At 35.8% G+C, this 19,337-nt stretch overlaps 1 protein-coding gene across 3 annotated transcripts in view; it reads right to left on the minus strand.

Moving 5' to 3' along the window:
- Positions 1-19,337, minus strand: part of setd1a (SET domain containing 1A, histone lysine methyltransferase) — a 90,059-nt gene that overhangs the window by 8,573 nt on the left and 62,149 nt on the right. For all 3 annotated transcript variants that reach the window (XM_039766409.1, XM_039766410.1, XM_039766411.1), the window contains 3 exons: positions 3,119-4,512; positions 2,285-2,642; positions 773-945 (listed from right to left, as the gene is read on the minus strand). In XM_039766409.1, coding sequence (XP_039622343.1) covers positions 773-945; positions 2,285-2,642; positions 3,119-4,512 — 1,925 coding nt within the window. The remainder of the gene's footprint in view (positions 1-772; positions 946-2,284; positions 2,643-3,118; positions 4,513-19,337) is intronic.

A 19,337-nucleotide genomic window follows, 5' to 3' on the forward strand; every position in this document is an offset into this window, starting at 1 on the left:
AACAGAAAAGGTTCATTTCCATAATACTTTGTGTTTAATCTGAATTTAAACACATAGTATTATGAGAATGCATTTTCCCTGTTTAGTATTACAAATGAATAAGAAACACGTGTATCATGCAATATAAGTTACAAGATAACTTTTTTTCGTTTCCCATGGACATTTTTCACATTGTTTGCAGTTGTCCAGTGCTGGTCACAGTTGTTAACAGTAAATTTGAATCTTTGTTATGTAGCTCTCTGAAAAAACATGAGATTAAAAATGTTGCTTGGCTACCACTAAAAATCATATTAGGTGAGTGGCATATAAAAAAAAATACTTTTCAGTGGAGTAGTCCTTTAAAAGTAGCTTTTCCATCATAGGAACAAAAGGGTTGAAGGCTTTTTTTAAAAAAAAATCAGATATTTTTTTATTCTTTGTCCACATGACTAACGAAATCTATTTCATTTGGATCCACTTTTTAAAAATGTTTGTATGTTAACTTTCATTTCTCTAGTTTAAAGTAGGTATGAGATAACAATAGGATTTTAAACAAAACATTTTCTCACTATGAACAACATTCCATATCCAAAATATTGTTTCTTTTTTTGCTTTACAGTATGGGAATAACCTTTACTATTTACATTTTTCATTCAATAACTACTGAGATTTACATTAATATTTGACAAATTGCACTAGAAGAATAAAACAAATATAAACCTGTCATTACTAACAGAAACAAGAAAATAAATTCCGAATAAATCTGAATTTATCAATTGGTTGATGTAGATACCTGAGAGTCAATGTCCAGCTCTCGTGCACTGACAGGATATACATGTAAGTAGACATCCTTTTCCTTCTTGCTAATAGAATAGTAACCTTCACTTCTTGCACAGCCTGTTTTGTGCTCTCTAAGTTGTCCATCTTGAGATTTCTTCTTTCGCCTTGGGTTTGGGATATTGGTGAGTGCAGTCTCAGTTAAGGAACAAAGTTTTTAAGAACTGCAATATAAAACTACTTCAAGCTTTCAAATGAAGACATATTTTCATGATCCCTTGTACAGCTTTTAAAAATCATCCATTACTACATTCTATCTAAGGATATTTTTTTCCATTTCTTGGAAAATCAAAAACAGGGATAACAAGAAAACAATACAAGTAGCTAAGCTATAAAATTATTATTTTACTCTTTGGAATTTGTACACAGATTGCGAAACTGAAACAGTACCAGTGTACTCAAGGATTAAAACATCTATTCATCCATTATCCAACCCGCTATATCCTAACTACAGGGTCACGGGGGTCTGTTGGAGCCAATCCCAGCCAACACAGGGCGCAAGGCAGGAAATGAACCCTGGGCAGGGTGCCAGCCCACTGCAGGGCACACACACACACCAAGCACAATTTAGAATCGCCAATGCACCTAACCTGCATGTCTTTGGACTGTGGGAGGTAACTGGAGCACCCGGAGGAAACCCACGCAGACACGAAGAGAACATGCAAACTCCACGCAGGGAGGACCCGGGAAGTGAACCAGGATTAAAACAAGCATTATAAATATGCAGCTAGGTGTTAAAAATAAATACAAATATAGCATATTTTTTTAAAAGGTTGTTCCAGACAAAATAATGAAAAATACTGAACTAAAAAAGTAACTACATACAAAACAGTTATTCTATATAGGGAAATATAACTAAAAATATTCTGTATTTAATATAAAATATCTGACATAGTTTTTAAGAATACTCTGCCTCAGGTGTCATGGTTTCAAACACCCAGGGTGACACACATTGTTATTTGACCAATTAACTACATCTGACCAATTCTCTTGGTGGCAGAAGGCTGCCTAGGCTATTGGCATTAGAAAGACCTGATAAAACCGTAGATTCCTGAACAAATATATAAGAGATTTTCATCAAACATGGACTGTCAAGGAGAACCAGAGAACTCTGTTCTGTTTAAATGGTACCCACTTTTCCAGACATATTTTCACTATTTCTCATGCTACCCTTATTAATGGTATTCCTTTATACAACAAAATGACTTCAGTAACTCACAATACTTGTGCCTCTGGGTTATTGTAAATTTGGAGGAGCTTGGAAAAACTAAAGTATTTCTAAATCAAAAATGAATAGCTTTAGCATTTACTTTTCAGAAACTATGCTTCCATACACAATATATGAAAAAAATCCTCTAATTCAGTAATTATTTTGAAGTTGCACACATTTGTCTTTCACATTTACAACAGAACATGAAACGCAATTGATTCTATGACTGAAGAATCAGTCATCATTTACAAAGGATATTGGTATGGTGGACCCAGTGAGTGTCATTGAGCCAGTCTGTATTGTGGTCTTCTTGCAAGAGCTGCTCATAAGTGAGTTTAAGAAATCTCATGTCCTCCACATCTAAGCCTGTGTTCCAGATATCATAAAGGATTGTCATCTGCTCAAATTCACTGCGTTGCTCAAAACGGGACATGAGGTTTTCCTCATATTTCTGTTGCTTCTCTTGTGGTGTGAAGCCTTTCTCTCCTTTGTGCTGTTGAATGAGACGCTTACTCTTTCTTCTGTTTGTTTCATTCTCCTCATCTGAATTCATGACCTCTCCTGGCTCTAAAATCTCTATATCCATATCATCTTCCTGATGTTGCTCCTCATGGACCTATAATTGAAAACAACTTAAATGACAAAAGACACTAAAGAAGTTGTGCACGGTGAAAATACTATTAATTATTATTAGTTACCCACAAATTATGTTAACATTTTTTTCCCAATTAAGTGATATTCTGCCTCCAGATTTTTTTTCAGTTAAAAACATCTGATACCACTGCCCTGTAGTATTTAAGGGTTATGAAAAATAGCTGATCTTTGCTGAATGTTTTTTATATTCAGAATACCTTATAAATTATGTGAAAAGTAGCATTTGTCTGTCCTTACTAAATGACAATACTGTTAGACATTAAACTGATAGTTTTCAAAAACAAAAAGACAACCTGCTTAAATAACACAATGGATATTTCTATAAAAGATACACATTTCTCATACAATTAAGGTGCAAGTGCATTTTGTATCCTATTATACAGCGAGTTTAAATGCAGTTTATTGTAAAATGTAGCACAAACATTAAAAAAATCTTGCCTTTGTCTGACTTTTCTTTGTTTTTTGTTGCTTGTCTTTCTCTTTTCTTTTCTTCTTTCGACCCTTCCTTTTTTCTACTTCTGCACTTATTTCTGTTACATTTTCTTTCTGGTGTACTTTGGTCTGGATTAGCTGCTGGGATTCCTGAACAACTTCTGCTATGGATGAAGTAATCAAACATGTATTCTCCACTTTGCATACAGGAGTATTAGGAGATGTCAGAGATTCTTCAATAATTTCCTCTGGAGCTTCTAAAACTGTTGCTATTGAATTACTTAGATTGGTTTCAACAGAAGCCACTGTTTCTGCATTTTTACTGTTTTTTTTGGGCGTACTTGGAATGGGCATTAATGGCTTCGCATAATTATGTTCCAGAAGTATATAGTGACCCTCTAAAGTAACTGAAGGGTTTATTCCTTGCTCCTCTGCTTCATCTGAAGTTTCTGTTTCTTCCGAGTCACAAGGAGCAATTATTGTATCTTCAGAAGTCTGACATTTCTTTTCCTCACCAGACAGTGGCATTTTGAGTGCAATATCAGCAAGTACAGAGAGATCAACAGGTGAACTTGGCCTTGCTCTTGATGGGGAGAACGCTGTATTTGCCAGCTCAAGCAAAGTTGAAACACCCAATTGCTCTTTCAGTCGAAGCTTTTGATCTTCATCAGTGTTGCCTACTGGAACAGCGGAGTCTACAGAATCACTTTGCTGACTTAATGTACGTTGTCTTCCCCTTGGACGACCCCGCAATGGAGCAGGCTCTTCAACAGGAGCTTTGACCAAAGATGCATGATCTAAAGGAAGGTTAAGGACTGTGCGGCAAACCATCTTTGGGCTCTCCTTCTTACGGGATGGGGATTTAATCTGTGGGCTTGGGGGAGTGGTGGGAGTTGCAGGGGAACGTACTGGAGGTGTTACAGAGAGGACAATGCTATCTTGTTTCTCAGAATACTTGCTTGGACTGGTAATGTTGGCCATTGCAAAATGACTAGTTTCATGAGTTTTCGGTGAAGCAAGTGGAGATGTGGAATATGTTAACAGTACAGGTGATGGCCGTTCAGATTTGGGGGTTGTCAGAATAGATTCAGGGGGTTCAGATTTCACAGGTGATAATATGCTGCTACAGCTTGTAATTGATATTTGTTCCTGTTTTTCTACAGATGTCTCTGACTGAACAGGTTCAATCTGTTTAGCATCATCTTCAACAGAAAATGAAACAGTTTTTCGTCTTTTCTTCAGGGGTGGTAAGAGAAGAATTGGTGATTCGTCCTTTTGTAATGGTGGAGATGGATGTATTTCAGACGTTGTCAGTGGTTGGGCAGGGAGAACCTGAGAGCTAGCTATAGTTGAATTTTCATCCACAGATGTCTTCAGACCTTTCTCCTCTTCATTATCTCCTACAAAACAGCAACATATAAAAGTTATATAAAATGTATCAAAATTCTGGTAAAACACTATGCCATGGACAATTATTACCAACTTTTACTTTACTGCATTTGAAATTTATTGGGTCAATCACATCATTTCCTCTGTAACTAGTCAAAAATTATTACACTGTTATGATTTGTGCAGGCAGATACATGCAATTTGCAGTAAACTATAATAATTGTTACTTCACATCACCAATTCCTTCATTCCAGTTGGAAGGTGGGGGAAATAACATAGGTTCAATTTCTGATTAAGTAAAATACATGAAGACTTTTTTCGATTGAAAAGGAGGATGTCTGAGAAAATGAACTGAACCTATCTATGCAAATTGATGTCTTCCAATATATGACTTTTAAATTTTAATTGGCAAATTTACATAAATTATGTTGATGTAAATAATGCTGCCGTTATGCTTTTAGGGTGATTTCACCAACAATAAAGTTTATAATGAAACTGACTAAGCATCAGGAACAGAGAATTTGCTGCAACTTTACTAGTCTACATGTAGTTTTCCTATTCAGCTATTAAAAACACATTCCTACAAGGTTTCTGAGAAGGGACCTCCAGCAAATTGGATGAGCAAAAAGATGTAGAGTTGTAGAGGAACAGACTGAATTCTTAAAATTGAGCACAATAACAAAAACAACTTGTTCAAAATGTTATTTTACTTCCATAACAATAGCAGTTGTTTGGAGTATGATTTAATAGAGCCTTTTTAAAATAAAAAATAAATACAATACAGCATATTTACAGAAAACAGAACTAATCATTCCCAAACAGCCCACTAACAAGCAATTGAACTAAATTCATACACATAATCAAATTAATGCAGAAATTGAATATGCTAAATTAATAATCTTATATTATACTTGAATTTACAGATTTGAATAGTAGTCCTAATCTTGACAGTTTTTCTGGGTGGAAGAGAGGTTTACTTTAATCTGTATTCTTTTCTGGAACAGCACAGTGAATTCACATTGGCAAGATAACATGCTATGACTTCAGAAGCAGTGCACATAACTCTGTCAGATTTTTCTGATACAACGCTATAAAGTGATGGAGAAAATCTAAGTATTTTCAATTACAGAACTATAATAGAATATGTCTTATTTTCACATCACACTCCAAACTTACTTAACTTTCTCAGAAAGAACAGCCTATAGGGAATTTCAATGGGTTGTCTTCTCAATCAGAATGTTGAGACTGTTGGTCCTTAGGAACCTACATTTTCCACCATTTCTAAAGCCTTGCCATTGACCTACAGTAATTTGCCTCACACATATTGCATTTGTTTTTTTGTGACATTTGGTTCAGATTATTTAAACTACAACATTTTGCAAGGTTGCCTATCTTGTTCTTGTACTGCTTATTATCCAAGTACTGTATGTTTATAAATTCTATAATAATTGTGTCATCAGAGAAGTCAAGCGTTTTTTAAAGATTTTGAAAGCAAAATTCAATTCTTCATGTACAACAAATAAAGGAATGGTGATACAATACTGCATGGTATCTGTACCTGGCTTAGAGATCCTGCCAGTCAGGAAAAGAAAACAACACAATGTCTACCTGATACTTAATGCTTGTTAAAAAAAGTCAAAAGTTCGAACATATATATCTTTCAAAGTTTAAAACTAAAACATGTAGAATATGCAAGGATGATTTATCACTCTATGGTAGCACAATCTGTATGATAGAGCATATACAAAGGAAACATCCTGGTACAGTAGAAGAAAAAACCAACAGCACCATAAGTAGAACTAACGTTTTTTCTTAAATATTAAGCTTTTCAAAAAATCTCAGGAACCATATTTGAGCTGAAATGATTAACCAACTGCCATTCTGAGTTCACAAAAAGATTTCAAATGGCTCACATTAGGTCCACTGAATTTTGCACTTAATTTGAATTGTTTCATTTTTTTATTCAAAGAAACGTTTTTTAATTCAAGAGTGAATGACAATGTGGCAAGACATCAGAACACAAGAAATCTGACAAACAAGGAAAGACCATTCAGTCTAAGAATGTTTAAGAAGATGATAATAAATTTAAGTCTGAACTGTTTCAAAGTTTATTTTTACTGGTGTTGAAAAGTATCTACTTCTTATGTTTTACTTTACCCAGCGTTTCTAGCTATCTGTTGAACGAGGGTGTGATATTATACACAAAGTATAATCTGTGAGACATGTATACACTCAAGTAAATATTTAAATAGTCACTGTGTTAGTTATCTGATTAATGTCACAGCAGCCCTTTTTAAAAATGTTCCTATCCATGTTGTTTTTTTCCATGTCAGAGGTTTGGAAACTTACAATACTAGAGAATGGACAGTAGACTGACTGTAAGTCTCTGGTCAATGGTTAGGAACAAGGAATACTACGTAATGATTCAACTGGACAAGAGGGATAAAGCATGAGCCTGGTTAATCTCAGAACATAGTACATTGATAATAATCCAGTTTTCCTTGGCTAAAGTTATAACTCCTGTCTGCCATGGTTATAAAGATCTCAGGTTAGATCTTGATATTTTGAGTGGTAAAAGACTACAAAAGCATATTATTGCATACTTTCTAGCAATTTTTAATAGCAATAAACATTACTGCATGTCCACATCATCTACTGTGGTAGTTCGCAGAGTGTGGTATACAAACTAGGACTCATCGTACCTGAGCACAGTGACAGTTAAATACATTAGTTCATGAAATACTTGCACAATTTAAAAACTTAAGTACTGTTTGCTCACATAAATCCTAGCTTACTAATGAACACCTTATTTGTAATACTTCACATGCATTTAAATCTGTTTTTGTTTTACTTCTATAAATGCTATCCATGTGGCACTCTATATGCATAGCTGTAAAATACTCTAACAACACTAAGTGTTGCAAAAATGTATTCATTGCTCATATACTGTTATCTAATAATACCTCAACAAAGGCTTTTTTATCTTAAAACCAAATTACAAAGCATCACTCCAGAAAAAGTTCTAAGAAAAACACTGTAATCCAACAAGATAATAAAATCGTTAGCTCAAAGTGGTTGAGGAAAAAAAAAAAAAAAGAAAAGAAAACTGTGGCCCTTTCTCTGCTTTTACTGACAGGCTTCATTTGTATAAGCTGGCACACCCCATTTTTCTGTGAAATCGCTGTCACAACATGGGAGGGCATAGGGGTTAGAATTTCCCACTCGCTAGAGCATTAATAATGACAAATATCAACAAATAAAGAAACACATGTTGGTTCATTTTTTTTTTCTACAGGCTCACTGAATTTCAATCAAATCCATCCCAGCATTTCTGCAATTTTAGGGGTACAGTATTTAGTTTTCTATTGTGTTTTTTTTTTACCCCTTAATACTGATGCATCAGTATGTCGTTTCTTAGAAGATACCTACTGCCCTGCCAAATTTTAGTTTTTTAGCTAAACAGGAAATAATGTTTTTGTCAATGAGTGAGTCAGTCAACTTACATTACATATAAATGGTTCATTTAAATTACAAATATTTTTTGACAATATTCTAGTTGTATAGCTATATTAAAACAGGAGCTGGACGGCAGAAATTTTAATTTTAATATCTAAAGACACCTGCACATTATGTAACAGTTTGGTAAATTAATACTAGGGGGCTCCCTGCTCACTTCACTCGCCAACCCCTAGGGGCAGGTGCTGGGCGCCTGCTATCTCACAGCTGAGCGCCCCTCCGTTAGAGAAAGCAACCATATTTAGAGTTGGTATATAGAAAAGTATGTGGGACACAGAAGGAAGACTATTTGGTCCTTAGTTAATATAGAAAGAAGATCAGTTATCTGAATATTTCACTACAACTGTTTATTTAAAATACTAATCTATACTAATAAAAGGCAAAGCCCTCACTGACTCACTGACTCATCACTAATTCTCCAACTTCCCGTGTAGGTAGAAGGCTGAAATTTGGCAGGCTCATTCCTTACAGCTTACTTACAAAAGTTGGGCAGGTTTCATATCGAAATTCTACGCGTAATGGTCATAACTGGAACCTATTTTTTCGTCCACATACTATAATAGACTTCTGCTCGATGCCCGTGGGAGGCGTAACTTAGTGCCTGCCCATATAAGGCCATCCGTCAGCGGCAATCCAATAGAAACACTGCCGCTAAATATTCACGGGTGAAGGACTATGCTTATGCAGACAAAGATGAGATGGTCAGGGTGGTGTTTGGCACAAACTTAGCGAAACTACGAGAGAAACTTTTAAGTGCCGGGTCTTAGCTAACATTAAATACAGCCGTGGACATCGCACAAGATGGCACCAGCACAGCTGGGAACCTTCGATGCATGTACACCGAGCGGCTCACATGAAAAGACGCAGGGCACAGACAAAAAGCAACAGTTCCAAAGAGTGCTGAACAAAAACCGAATTACACAATTGAGAAGGCAGCAAAAAAATATGAAGCATGTGATACATACAAGCATATTCATAAGTGCAGTTACTGCGGTGGAAAAAGTCAATGTCCCGCTAAAGGAAGACAGTGTAAAAAAACCCGTGCATGCAGTGTGTCACGTCTCAGATAAAGAGGAAGATGAGCTGTTTATTGATCCAGTTAGAAACGAATCGATGAATGAAACCTGTTATCTTTACAACGATTGACAAACACGGAATGTAACTTGAACACAACACATCCTACAAATACGAACCTGATTGAAAGAAATAATGATAATCAAATCCTTGATGACAGCAACACTCATAACACTCACAAAACAATTACTGTATATTGAGAATCATGTTACGTTATTTTTAAAATGTTCCCTTTTCTTTTTCATAACTTCTTTAACACACTACTTCTCCGCTGCAAAGCGCGGGTATATATTATTTATATATATATATATATATATACATCCCGATCTACATACTCTGAAATAGACAAACCACACGCCGTGGCGCTATGGTAGAAGCTTCGCCTCTAGCGCCGACGTCCGAGGTTCGATTTCTAAGAGGAGGTGCACTGACTTAGCTTCCCGATTCATTTTACCCTCGCATCCCCTTGGTTTGAGACGTATGAAAAAATATGCGGTTAACGCAGAAAGACAGATCACCAATTGAAGCTTTATGATTAATGGATACAAAGCACGTTCCTAAGACTGATCGAAGGCAAATTTCATTTGAAAAGCCTTGATAAAAGCGTGGTTTTGTGCAAACTGTCCAAATACGAACCTGATTGAAAGAAATTATAATCAAATCCTTGATGACAACAACACTCATAACGGTCACAAAACTATTACACTCACAATCATGTTATGTTATTTTTAAAATGTTTCCTTTTTTTTTAGCACAAGCACAGCTGAGAAGCTTCGATGCATGTACTCCATAATACGTTAAAAAAAAATAACGCATTTAATCACACTTTCAATTCCAAGCAAAGGGGAACTTTTGTCAATGCATGGTTTCCTGGTACATCGATTACATTGATGCACACATCAGAGCTACAAAAATGTTAGTCGGAATAAAGCGCATTCCTACGACTGATCGGAGGAAAATTTCATTTCAAAAGACTACCCGACGGAAGCCTTGATAAAAGCATTGTTTTGTGCACACTGAAAAGCAAGCAAAATCGGATGCATTACAGAAAGTGGACTTTGTGGCTCTTACTGGGGATCATTGGACTTCTGTGACCGTTAGTAATTCTAATTACATCTAATTACAAAATGTTCAATGATCACACTGTTTTAGCCTAATGTACAAAATAATTTTGGCTAAGGTTACTCAGAGTTTAAAGGTGAAGCTGGTCAAATTACCCTTTATGTTTCTGCCTTATTTTCTTTAAGAAGAAAAACTGCACTTTATGTTGAAATTTTTGTGATTATTATTTAAAGACAATACCATTCTGAAAATGTACTTAAAGTACTTAAAATACCATATTTATATAGATATTTTTGTTTCTGTTTTGAATTGAAATGCAGTTTAAAAGCATTTTTTTTTCAGAAATTAAAAGAGCTTGAGTTTACAATATTCATGTCCATGTCTATTTGATTCTGTCGGCCACTAAAACCCTTTTAAATAAAAAAAAAAACATTTGCGATTTGGGGCAAATTTTCATCTGTGATTACATATGATTAATCAAGATTAATTATTACACAGCCTCTAATTAATTACATTAATTTTTTTAATCGAGTCCCACCCCTAATATATATATGTAGATATATATATGTGTATATACAGTATATATGTGTGTGTGTATATATACGTGTGTATATATAAGTGTATGTATATATATATATATATATATATATGTATGTGTGTGTGTGTGTGTATATATATATATATATATATATATATATACTTATACTAGCAGAATACCAAGGCCGAGTGGAGAAGTAGTGTGTTAAAGAAGATATGAAAAAGAAAAGGAAAAATTTTAAAAATAATGTAACATGATTGTTAATGTAATTGTTTTGTCATTTAGAGTGTTGTTCTATATATATATATATATATATATATATATATATATATATATATATATATATATATATATATATATATATATATATATATATATATATATATATATATATATATATAAAGGAACACTTTGAAAACACATCAGATCTCAATGGGGAAAAAGAAATCCTCCTGGATATCTATACTGATATAGACTGGGTAATGTGTTAGGAACGAAAGGATGCCACATCGTTTGATGGAAATGAAAATGATCAACCTACAGAGCTCTGAATTCAGACGCCCTAAAAATCAGAGTGAAAAAATTATGTGGCAGGCTAGTCCATTTTGCCAAAATTTAATTGCATCAATTTAAAATTGTACGCAGCAATTTGTATGGCCCCTGTGTTCTTGTATACATGCCTGAAAACATCGGTGCATGCTTCTAATGAGATGACAGATGGTGTTGTGGGGGATCTCCTCCCAGATCTGGACCAGGGCATCACTGAGCTCCTGGACAGTCTGAGGTGCAACCTGGTGGCATTGGATGGACCAAAACATAATGTCCCAGAGGTGTTCTATTGGATTAAGGTCAAGAAAGTGTGGTGGCCAGTCAATGGTATCCATTCCTTCATCCTCCAGGAACTGCCTGCATACTCTCACCACATGAGGCCAGGAACTGTTGTGCACCAGGAGCCACTGTACCAGCATAGGGTCTGACAATGGGTCCAAGGATTTCATCCTGATACCTAATGGCAGCCAAGGTGCCTTTGTCAAGCCTGTAGCGGTCTGTGTGACCCTCCATGGATATGCCTCCCCAGACAATCATTAACCCACCACCAAACTGCTCATGCTGAATGATGTTACAGGCAGCATAATGTTCTCCAGGGCTTCTCCAGACCTTTTTACTTCTGTCACGTGCTCAGGGTGAACCTGCTCTCATCTGTAAAAAGCACAGGGCACCAGTGGTGCATCTGCCAATTCTGGTATTCTATGGCGAATGCCAATCGAGCTGCATGCTGCTGGGCAGTGAGCTCAGGGCCCATTAGAGGACATGGGGCCCTTGGGTCACCCTCATGAAGTCTTTCTGGTTGTTTGGTCAGAGACATTCACACCAGTGGCCTGCTGGAGGTCATTTTGTAGGGCTCTGGCAGTGCTCATCCTGTTCCTCCTTGCCCAAAGGAGCAGATACTGGTCCTGCTGATGGGTTATGGACCTTCTATGGCCCTCTCCAGCTCTCCTAGAGTAACTGCTTGTCTCCTAGAATCTCCTTCATGCCCTTGAGACTGTACAGGGAGACACAGCAAACCTTCTGGCAATGACACGTATTGATGTGCCATCCTGGAGAAGTTGGACTACCTGTGCAACCTCTGTAGGGTCCAGGTATCGCCTCATGCTACCAGTAGTGACACTGACTGTAGCCAAATGCAAAACTAGTGAAGAAACAGTCAGAAAAGATGAGGAGGGAAAAATGTCAGTGGCCTCCACCTGTGAAACCATTCCTGTTTTAGGGGTCATCTCATTGTTGCCCCTCTAGTGCATCTGTTGTTAATTTCATTAACACCACAGCAGCTGAAACTGATTAACAACCCCTCTGCTAGTTAACTGACCAGATTAATATCCCATAAGTTTCATTGACTTTATGCTATACTCTGATTAAAAAGTGTTCCTTTAATTCTTTTGAGCAGTATATATATATATATATATATATATATATATATATATATATATATATATATATATATATATATATATATATATTAGTGGTGTAACGGTTCACATGGATGTATTGAACCGTTTCGGTTTTGCATGTTCGGTTCGGTCCACTTGCGTACCGCTTCGGTTATATTTTATGCATTTTTTCTCATTAAATCTATTACTAGTGCAATCTAAGCACCCCAAGCGGAACTAAAGTCTTGGGTGAGTTTCCGACGACGCCCGAGTGTCGGACACTGGATGAGGGAGAGGCGCCAGTAGCTCGCAGGACGTGACAAATGGGGTTATGGCAAATGCAAGCGAAGCCTGAGCTGGAAGACCCTCCCAGCTCATTACGCTCTCCTGTCTGGGAACACTTTGGCTTCCCCGTTAAAGTTACCAATGGACAACGGCAAGTGGATAAATCCAAAGTTGTTTGTCGACATTGTTCCACCACGGAGATCGGGTACGCTGCAGGAAACACGTCTAATATGTTAACACACTTAAAACGGCACCAAGGTCAGTAAGTACAGAGCTTCAGGGTGCCTTTCCCTTGAAGCTGATCCTCTTCTTTGGTGGAAAGGCAATGAGGCTACATACCCACACATAGCAAAACTCGCAAAGCGTTACCTCTGTATTCCAGCTACCTCTGTTGCTAGTGAACGGTTTCTCCACTGCTGGAGATATTGTCACTGCAACCAGATCTGTGCTTTCTGCAGAAAATGTGGATAAATTAATCTTTCTAGCCAAAAACTTTAAGCTTGAATAGTTTTATTTGTCATATTCAGGCTGTTGCGGCTACATGTTCAAAGTTTACATTTGTTACTTGTTTATTTAAATTGTTACAATAGTTTTAAAAAGTCAGAGTCTAATTTATTTGAAATATCACCCAAATGGGTCGCTTTAATTTATTTATACAAATTCTATTGTTGTATTTTTTTTTTAAATAAAAGCATTTAAGGTCATTTTTTTCCTGCCTTTTTTTGTACCGAAAATTAACCGAACCGAGTACCTCAAGAAAGTGAACTGAACCGAAATTACATTTTAGTGTACCGTTACACCCCTAATATATATATATATATATATATATATATATATATATATATATATATATATATATATAGCAAAATACCGCTTGGCAGCAAAGAAGTAAAAAGAAAAGGAAACATTTTAATAATAACGTAACATGATTGACAATGTAATTGTTTTGTCATTGTCATGAGTGTTGCTGGCATATATATATATATATATATATATATATATATATACATACATGTGTACATATATACACACACACACACATATACTATGGGGTGCCAAACAGGCAAATACATTGATTTTATGAATATATAAAGTCGGCGTCAGAATATAAAAAGTCAAAACTTGAATATATATAGTGTTCCCGAATATATAAAGTCAAAACTTGAATATATAAAGTCAAACTTGTTTCTGAATATATAAAGTCAAAAGTTGAATATATAAAGTCATCGCTGGAATATATAAAGTCAAAACCAGAATATATAAAGTCAGCGCCGGAATTTATAAAGTCATTCCTGATTATATAAAGTCAACATTGGAGTATATAAACTCACTCCTGAATATATAAAGTGAAAGTCAAATCTATTGATTGAAACGACTCTGAACTGAACTAAGTTATCAAAAACGTATTCAGAAAAATAAATTAAAAAGACACTGTTCGGTTAATGTTTTGAAAATGATGCATGTGCCCTGCCCAGGATTGGTTCCTGCCTAGCGCCCAGTGTTGGCTGGGATTGGCTCCAGCAGACCCCCGTGACCCTGTGGTCGGATTCAACGGGTTGGGAAATGGATGGATATTCCAGCGCTGACTTTGTATATTCCGAAGCTGACTTTATATATTGCAGCGCTTACTTTATATATTCCGACGCTGACTTAATACAGTGGTGTGAAAAACTATTTGCCCCCTTCCTGATTTCTTATTCTTTTGCATGTTTGTCACACAAAATGTTTCTGATCATCAAACACATTTAACCATTAGTCAAATATAACACAAGTAAACACAAAATTTAGTTTTAAAATGATGGTTTTTATTATTTAGGGAGAAAAAAAAATCCAAACCTACATGGCCATGTGTGAAAAAGTAATTGCCCCTTGTTAATAAATAACCTAACTGTGGTGTATCACACCTGAGTTCAATTTCTGTAGCCACCCCCAGACCTGATTACTGCCACACCTGTTTCAATCAAGAAATCACTTAAATAGGAGCTGCCTGACACAGAGAAGTAGACCAAAAGCACCTCAAAAGCTAGACATCATGCCAAGATCCAAAGAAATTCAGGAACAAATGAGAACAGAAGTAATTGAGATCTATCAGTCTGGTAAAGGTTATAAAGCCATTTCTAAAGCTTTGGGACTCCAGCGAACCACAGTGAGAGCCATTATCCACAAATGGCAAAAACATGGAACAGTGGTGAACCTTTCCAGGAGTGGCCGGCCGAACAAAATTACCCCAAGAGCGCAGAGACGACTCATCCGAGAGGTCACAAAAGACCCCAGGACAACGTCTAAAGAACTGCAGGCCTCACTTGCCTCAATTAAGGTCAGTGTTCACGACTCCACCATAAGAAAGAGACTGGGCAAAACGGCCTGCATGGCAGATTTCCAAGACGCAAACCACTGTTAAGCAAAAAGAACATTAGGGCTCGTCTCAATTTTGCTAAGAAACATCTCAATGATTGCCAAGACTTTTGGGAAAATACCTTGTGGACTGATGAGACAAAAGTTGAACTTTTTGGAAGGCAAATGTCCCGTTACATCTGGCGTAAAAGGAACACAGCTTTTCAGAAAAAGAACATCATACCAACAGTAAAATATGGTGGTGGTAGTGTGATGGTCTGGGGTTATTTTGCTGCTTCAGGACCTGGAAGGCTTGCTGTGATAGATGGAACCATGAATTCTACTGTCTACCAAAAAATCCTGAAGGAGAATGTCCGGCTATCTGTTCGTCAACTCAAGCTGAAGCGATCTTGGGTGCTGCAACAGGACAATGACCCAAAACACACCAGCAAATCCACCTCTGAATGGCTGAAGAAAACAAAATGAAGACTTTGGAGTGGCCTAGTCAAAGTCCTGACCTGAATCCAATTGAGATGCTATGGCATGACCTTAAAAAAGCGGTTCATGCTAGAAAACCCTCAAATAAAGCTGAATTACAACAATTCTGCAAAGATGAATGGGCCAAAATTCCTCCAGAGCGCTGTAAAAGACTCATTGCAAGTTATCGCAAACGCTTGATTGCAGTTATTGCTGCTAAGGGTGGCCTAACCAGTTATTAGGTTCAGGGGGCAATTACTTTTTCACACAGGGCCATGTAGGTTTGGATTTTTTTTTCTCCCTAAATAATAAAAGCCCTCATTTAAAAACTGCATTTTGTGTTTACTTGTGTTATATTTGACTAACGGTTAAATGTGTTTGATGATCAGAAACATTTTGTGTGAGAAAAATGCAAAAGAATAAGAAATCAGGAAGGGGGCAAAAAGTTTTTCACACCACTGTATATTCAAGATTTGACTTTATATATTCCAGCTGACTTTATATATTCCGACACTGACTTTATATATTCCAGCGCTGACTTTATATATTCAAGTTTTCACTTTATATATTCAGATAGAAGTTTTGACTTTATATATACCGACGCTGAATTTATATATTCAAGTTTTGACTTTATTTATTCGAGAATGACTTTATATATTAAGTTTTGACTTTATATAGTTAAATTTAGTCATCATTGCATAACTTTTTCCTTACCACAGAAATTTAAAGACTAAATTCAACTTCCATTCCTAACAAAGATACTTCTGGCGACTAAATAGAACCCACTTATATCCAAATTCGAGCTATTGAGCTGTCGCCTGCCTGCCTGAATAAGTCACCCTCGCTTCGCTCTTACTTTTTTACCGTTCATTTAATCATGGCTAGTGGCGGAAAAATTATAAAATGGAAGGAGGATTACACTTAGTATGGCTTTACCAAAACAATTATTGATGGCGAATCGATTATTCATAAAGCTTCAATTGGTGATCTGTTTTTCTGTGTTAACCTCATATTTTTTCATACTTCTCAAACCAAGGGGGTGCGAGGGTAAAATGAATCCGGAAGCGCTGATCAATATAATCGCTGTACCAGGAAATCATGCATTGACAGAAGTTTCCCTTTGTTTGTAATGCAAAGTATGATTAAATGCGTGATTTTTAACGCGTTATGGAGCACATGCATCAAGCTTCTCAGCTGTGCTTGTGCTAAGAAAAGGAAACATTTTAAAAATAACTTAACACGATTGTCAATGTAACCTTTTGTAAGTAGTGCCTGGAGGATTCAGTGTGGAGAAACTGTAGAGACAGCGTGTGTATTAACTTGTAGATTTTTCTGTGAGTATTTGGTGGCAGCGTCACAAAGTCGCTTCCGTAACACTGCGTGCGTTAGCTGCGGCACTCAGCTCAGAGCGAAATGAGGTGAATGGGAGGGGAGATGATGACGTGACTTCCCCATCCGCCTTAACTGTCAATCCCCCACAAACACAGTCTCTCGGAATTTGCATAAGCACAGCCCTTCACCAGTAATTTTAACTTAGTTACAAAGTGATTAAAACTCTCATTTATATCCTGCGTCCTCTCATTAAACTTGTATCCCACATTACCCGTGGGCATGACAAACGCCAGCGGCAGCCTGTCTATGAACTTAATTTAAACTTTAGGTTTACACCGTGCTTTGTTTCCAAAGTAGCAGCACTCATGAATATGGTTGTATATGTCACTCACTCGCTGTTTCGCTGCCTTCTCAATTATATAATGCATGTTTTCTTCAGCGCTTTTTGGAGCTGTTCCTGGTTTTCTACATACTGCGTTGACAGTCAGTTCACGCGATTACGTGGGAGGCGTGATGTCACACGAAACTCCGCCCCCCATGGCTTTCGAGCTCAACTCCATTATAGTAAATGGAGAAAAATAGCTTCCAGTTATGACCATTACGCGTAGAATTTCGAAATGAAACCTGCCCAACTTTTGTAAGGAAGCTGTAAGGAATGAGCCTGCCAAATTTCAGCCTTCTACCTACACGGGAACTTGGAGAATTAGTGATGAGTCAGTGAGTCAGTGAGTGAATGAGTCAGTCAGTCAGTGAGTGAGGGCTTTGCCTTTTATTAGTATAGAAATTTATATATATATATATATATATACATATATATATATATATGTGTGTGTGTGTGTGTGTGTATATATATATATATATATATATATATATATATATATATATATATATATATATATATGCCAGCAACACTCATGACAACACAATTACATTGTCAATCATGTTACGTTATTATTAAAATGTTTCCTTTTCTTTTCATTACTTCTTTAACACACTACTTCTCCGCTGCGAAGCACGGGTATTTTGCTAGTGAATGATAAATAGTAGTCAAAAGTAAAAAGTAAAAAAGAAAAACGTAATAAAAGGAAAATAAAAAAAATTACATTGCATTAACACCTTGTCAAAAACAATATTATGAATTACTTTATTCTCTAACTTGCATTCTATAAACGTTGATTTTTTTTTTTGAAAATTTCATTTCAAAAGACTACCAGACGGAAGCCTTGATAAAAGCATTGTTTTGTGCACACTGAAAAGCAAGCAAAATCGGATGCATTACAGAAAGTGGACTTTGTGGCTCTTACTGGGGATCATTGGACTTCTGTGACCGTTAGTAATTCTAATTACATCTAATTACAAAATGTTCAATGATCACACTGTTTTAGCCTAATGTACAAAATAATTTTGGCTAAGGTTACTCAGAGTTTAAAGGTGAAGCTGGTCAAATTACCCTTTATGTTTCTGCCTTATTTTCTTTAAGAAGAAAAACTGCACTTTATGTTGAAATTTTTGTGATTATTATTTAAAGACAATACCATTCTGAAAATGTACTTAAAGTACTTAAAATACCATATTTATATAGATATTTTTGTTTCTGTTTTGAATTGAAATGCAGTTTAAAAGCATTTTTTTTTCAGAAATTAAAAGAGCTTGAGTTTACAATATTCATGTCCATGTCTATTTGATTCTGTCGGCCACTAAAACCCTTTTAAATAAAAAAAAAAAAACATTTGCGATTTGGGGCAAATTTTCATCTGTGATTACATATGATTAATCAAGATTAATTATTACACAGCCTCTAATTAATTACATTAATTTTTTTAATCGAGTCCCACCCCTAATATATATATGTAGATATATATATGTGTATATACAGTATATATGTGTGTGTGTATATATACGTGTGTATATATAAGTGTATGTATATATATATATATATATATATATATATATACTTATACTAGCAGAATACCAGCGCTTAGCAGTGGAGAAGTAGTGTGTTAAAGAAGATATGAAAAAGAAAAGGAAAAATTTTAAAAATAATGTAACATGATTGTTAATGTAATTGTTTTGTCATTTAGGAGTGTTGTTCTCATATATATATATATATATATATATATATATATATATATATATATATATATATATATATATATATATATATATATATATATATAAAGGAACACTTTGAAAACACATCAGATCTCAATGGGGAAAAAGAAATCCTCCTGGATATCTATACTGATATAGACTGGGTAATGTGTTAGGAACGAAAGGATGCCACATCGTT

The sequence above is a fragment of the Polypterus senegalus genome, chromosome 10, assembly GCF_016835505.1.
Source record: "Polypterus senegalus isolate Bchr_013 chromosome 10, ASM1683550v1, whole genome shotgun sequence".
NCBI lineage: Eukaryota > Metazoa > Chordata > Cladistia > Polypteriformes > Polypteridae > Polypterus > Polypterus senegalus.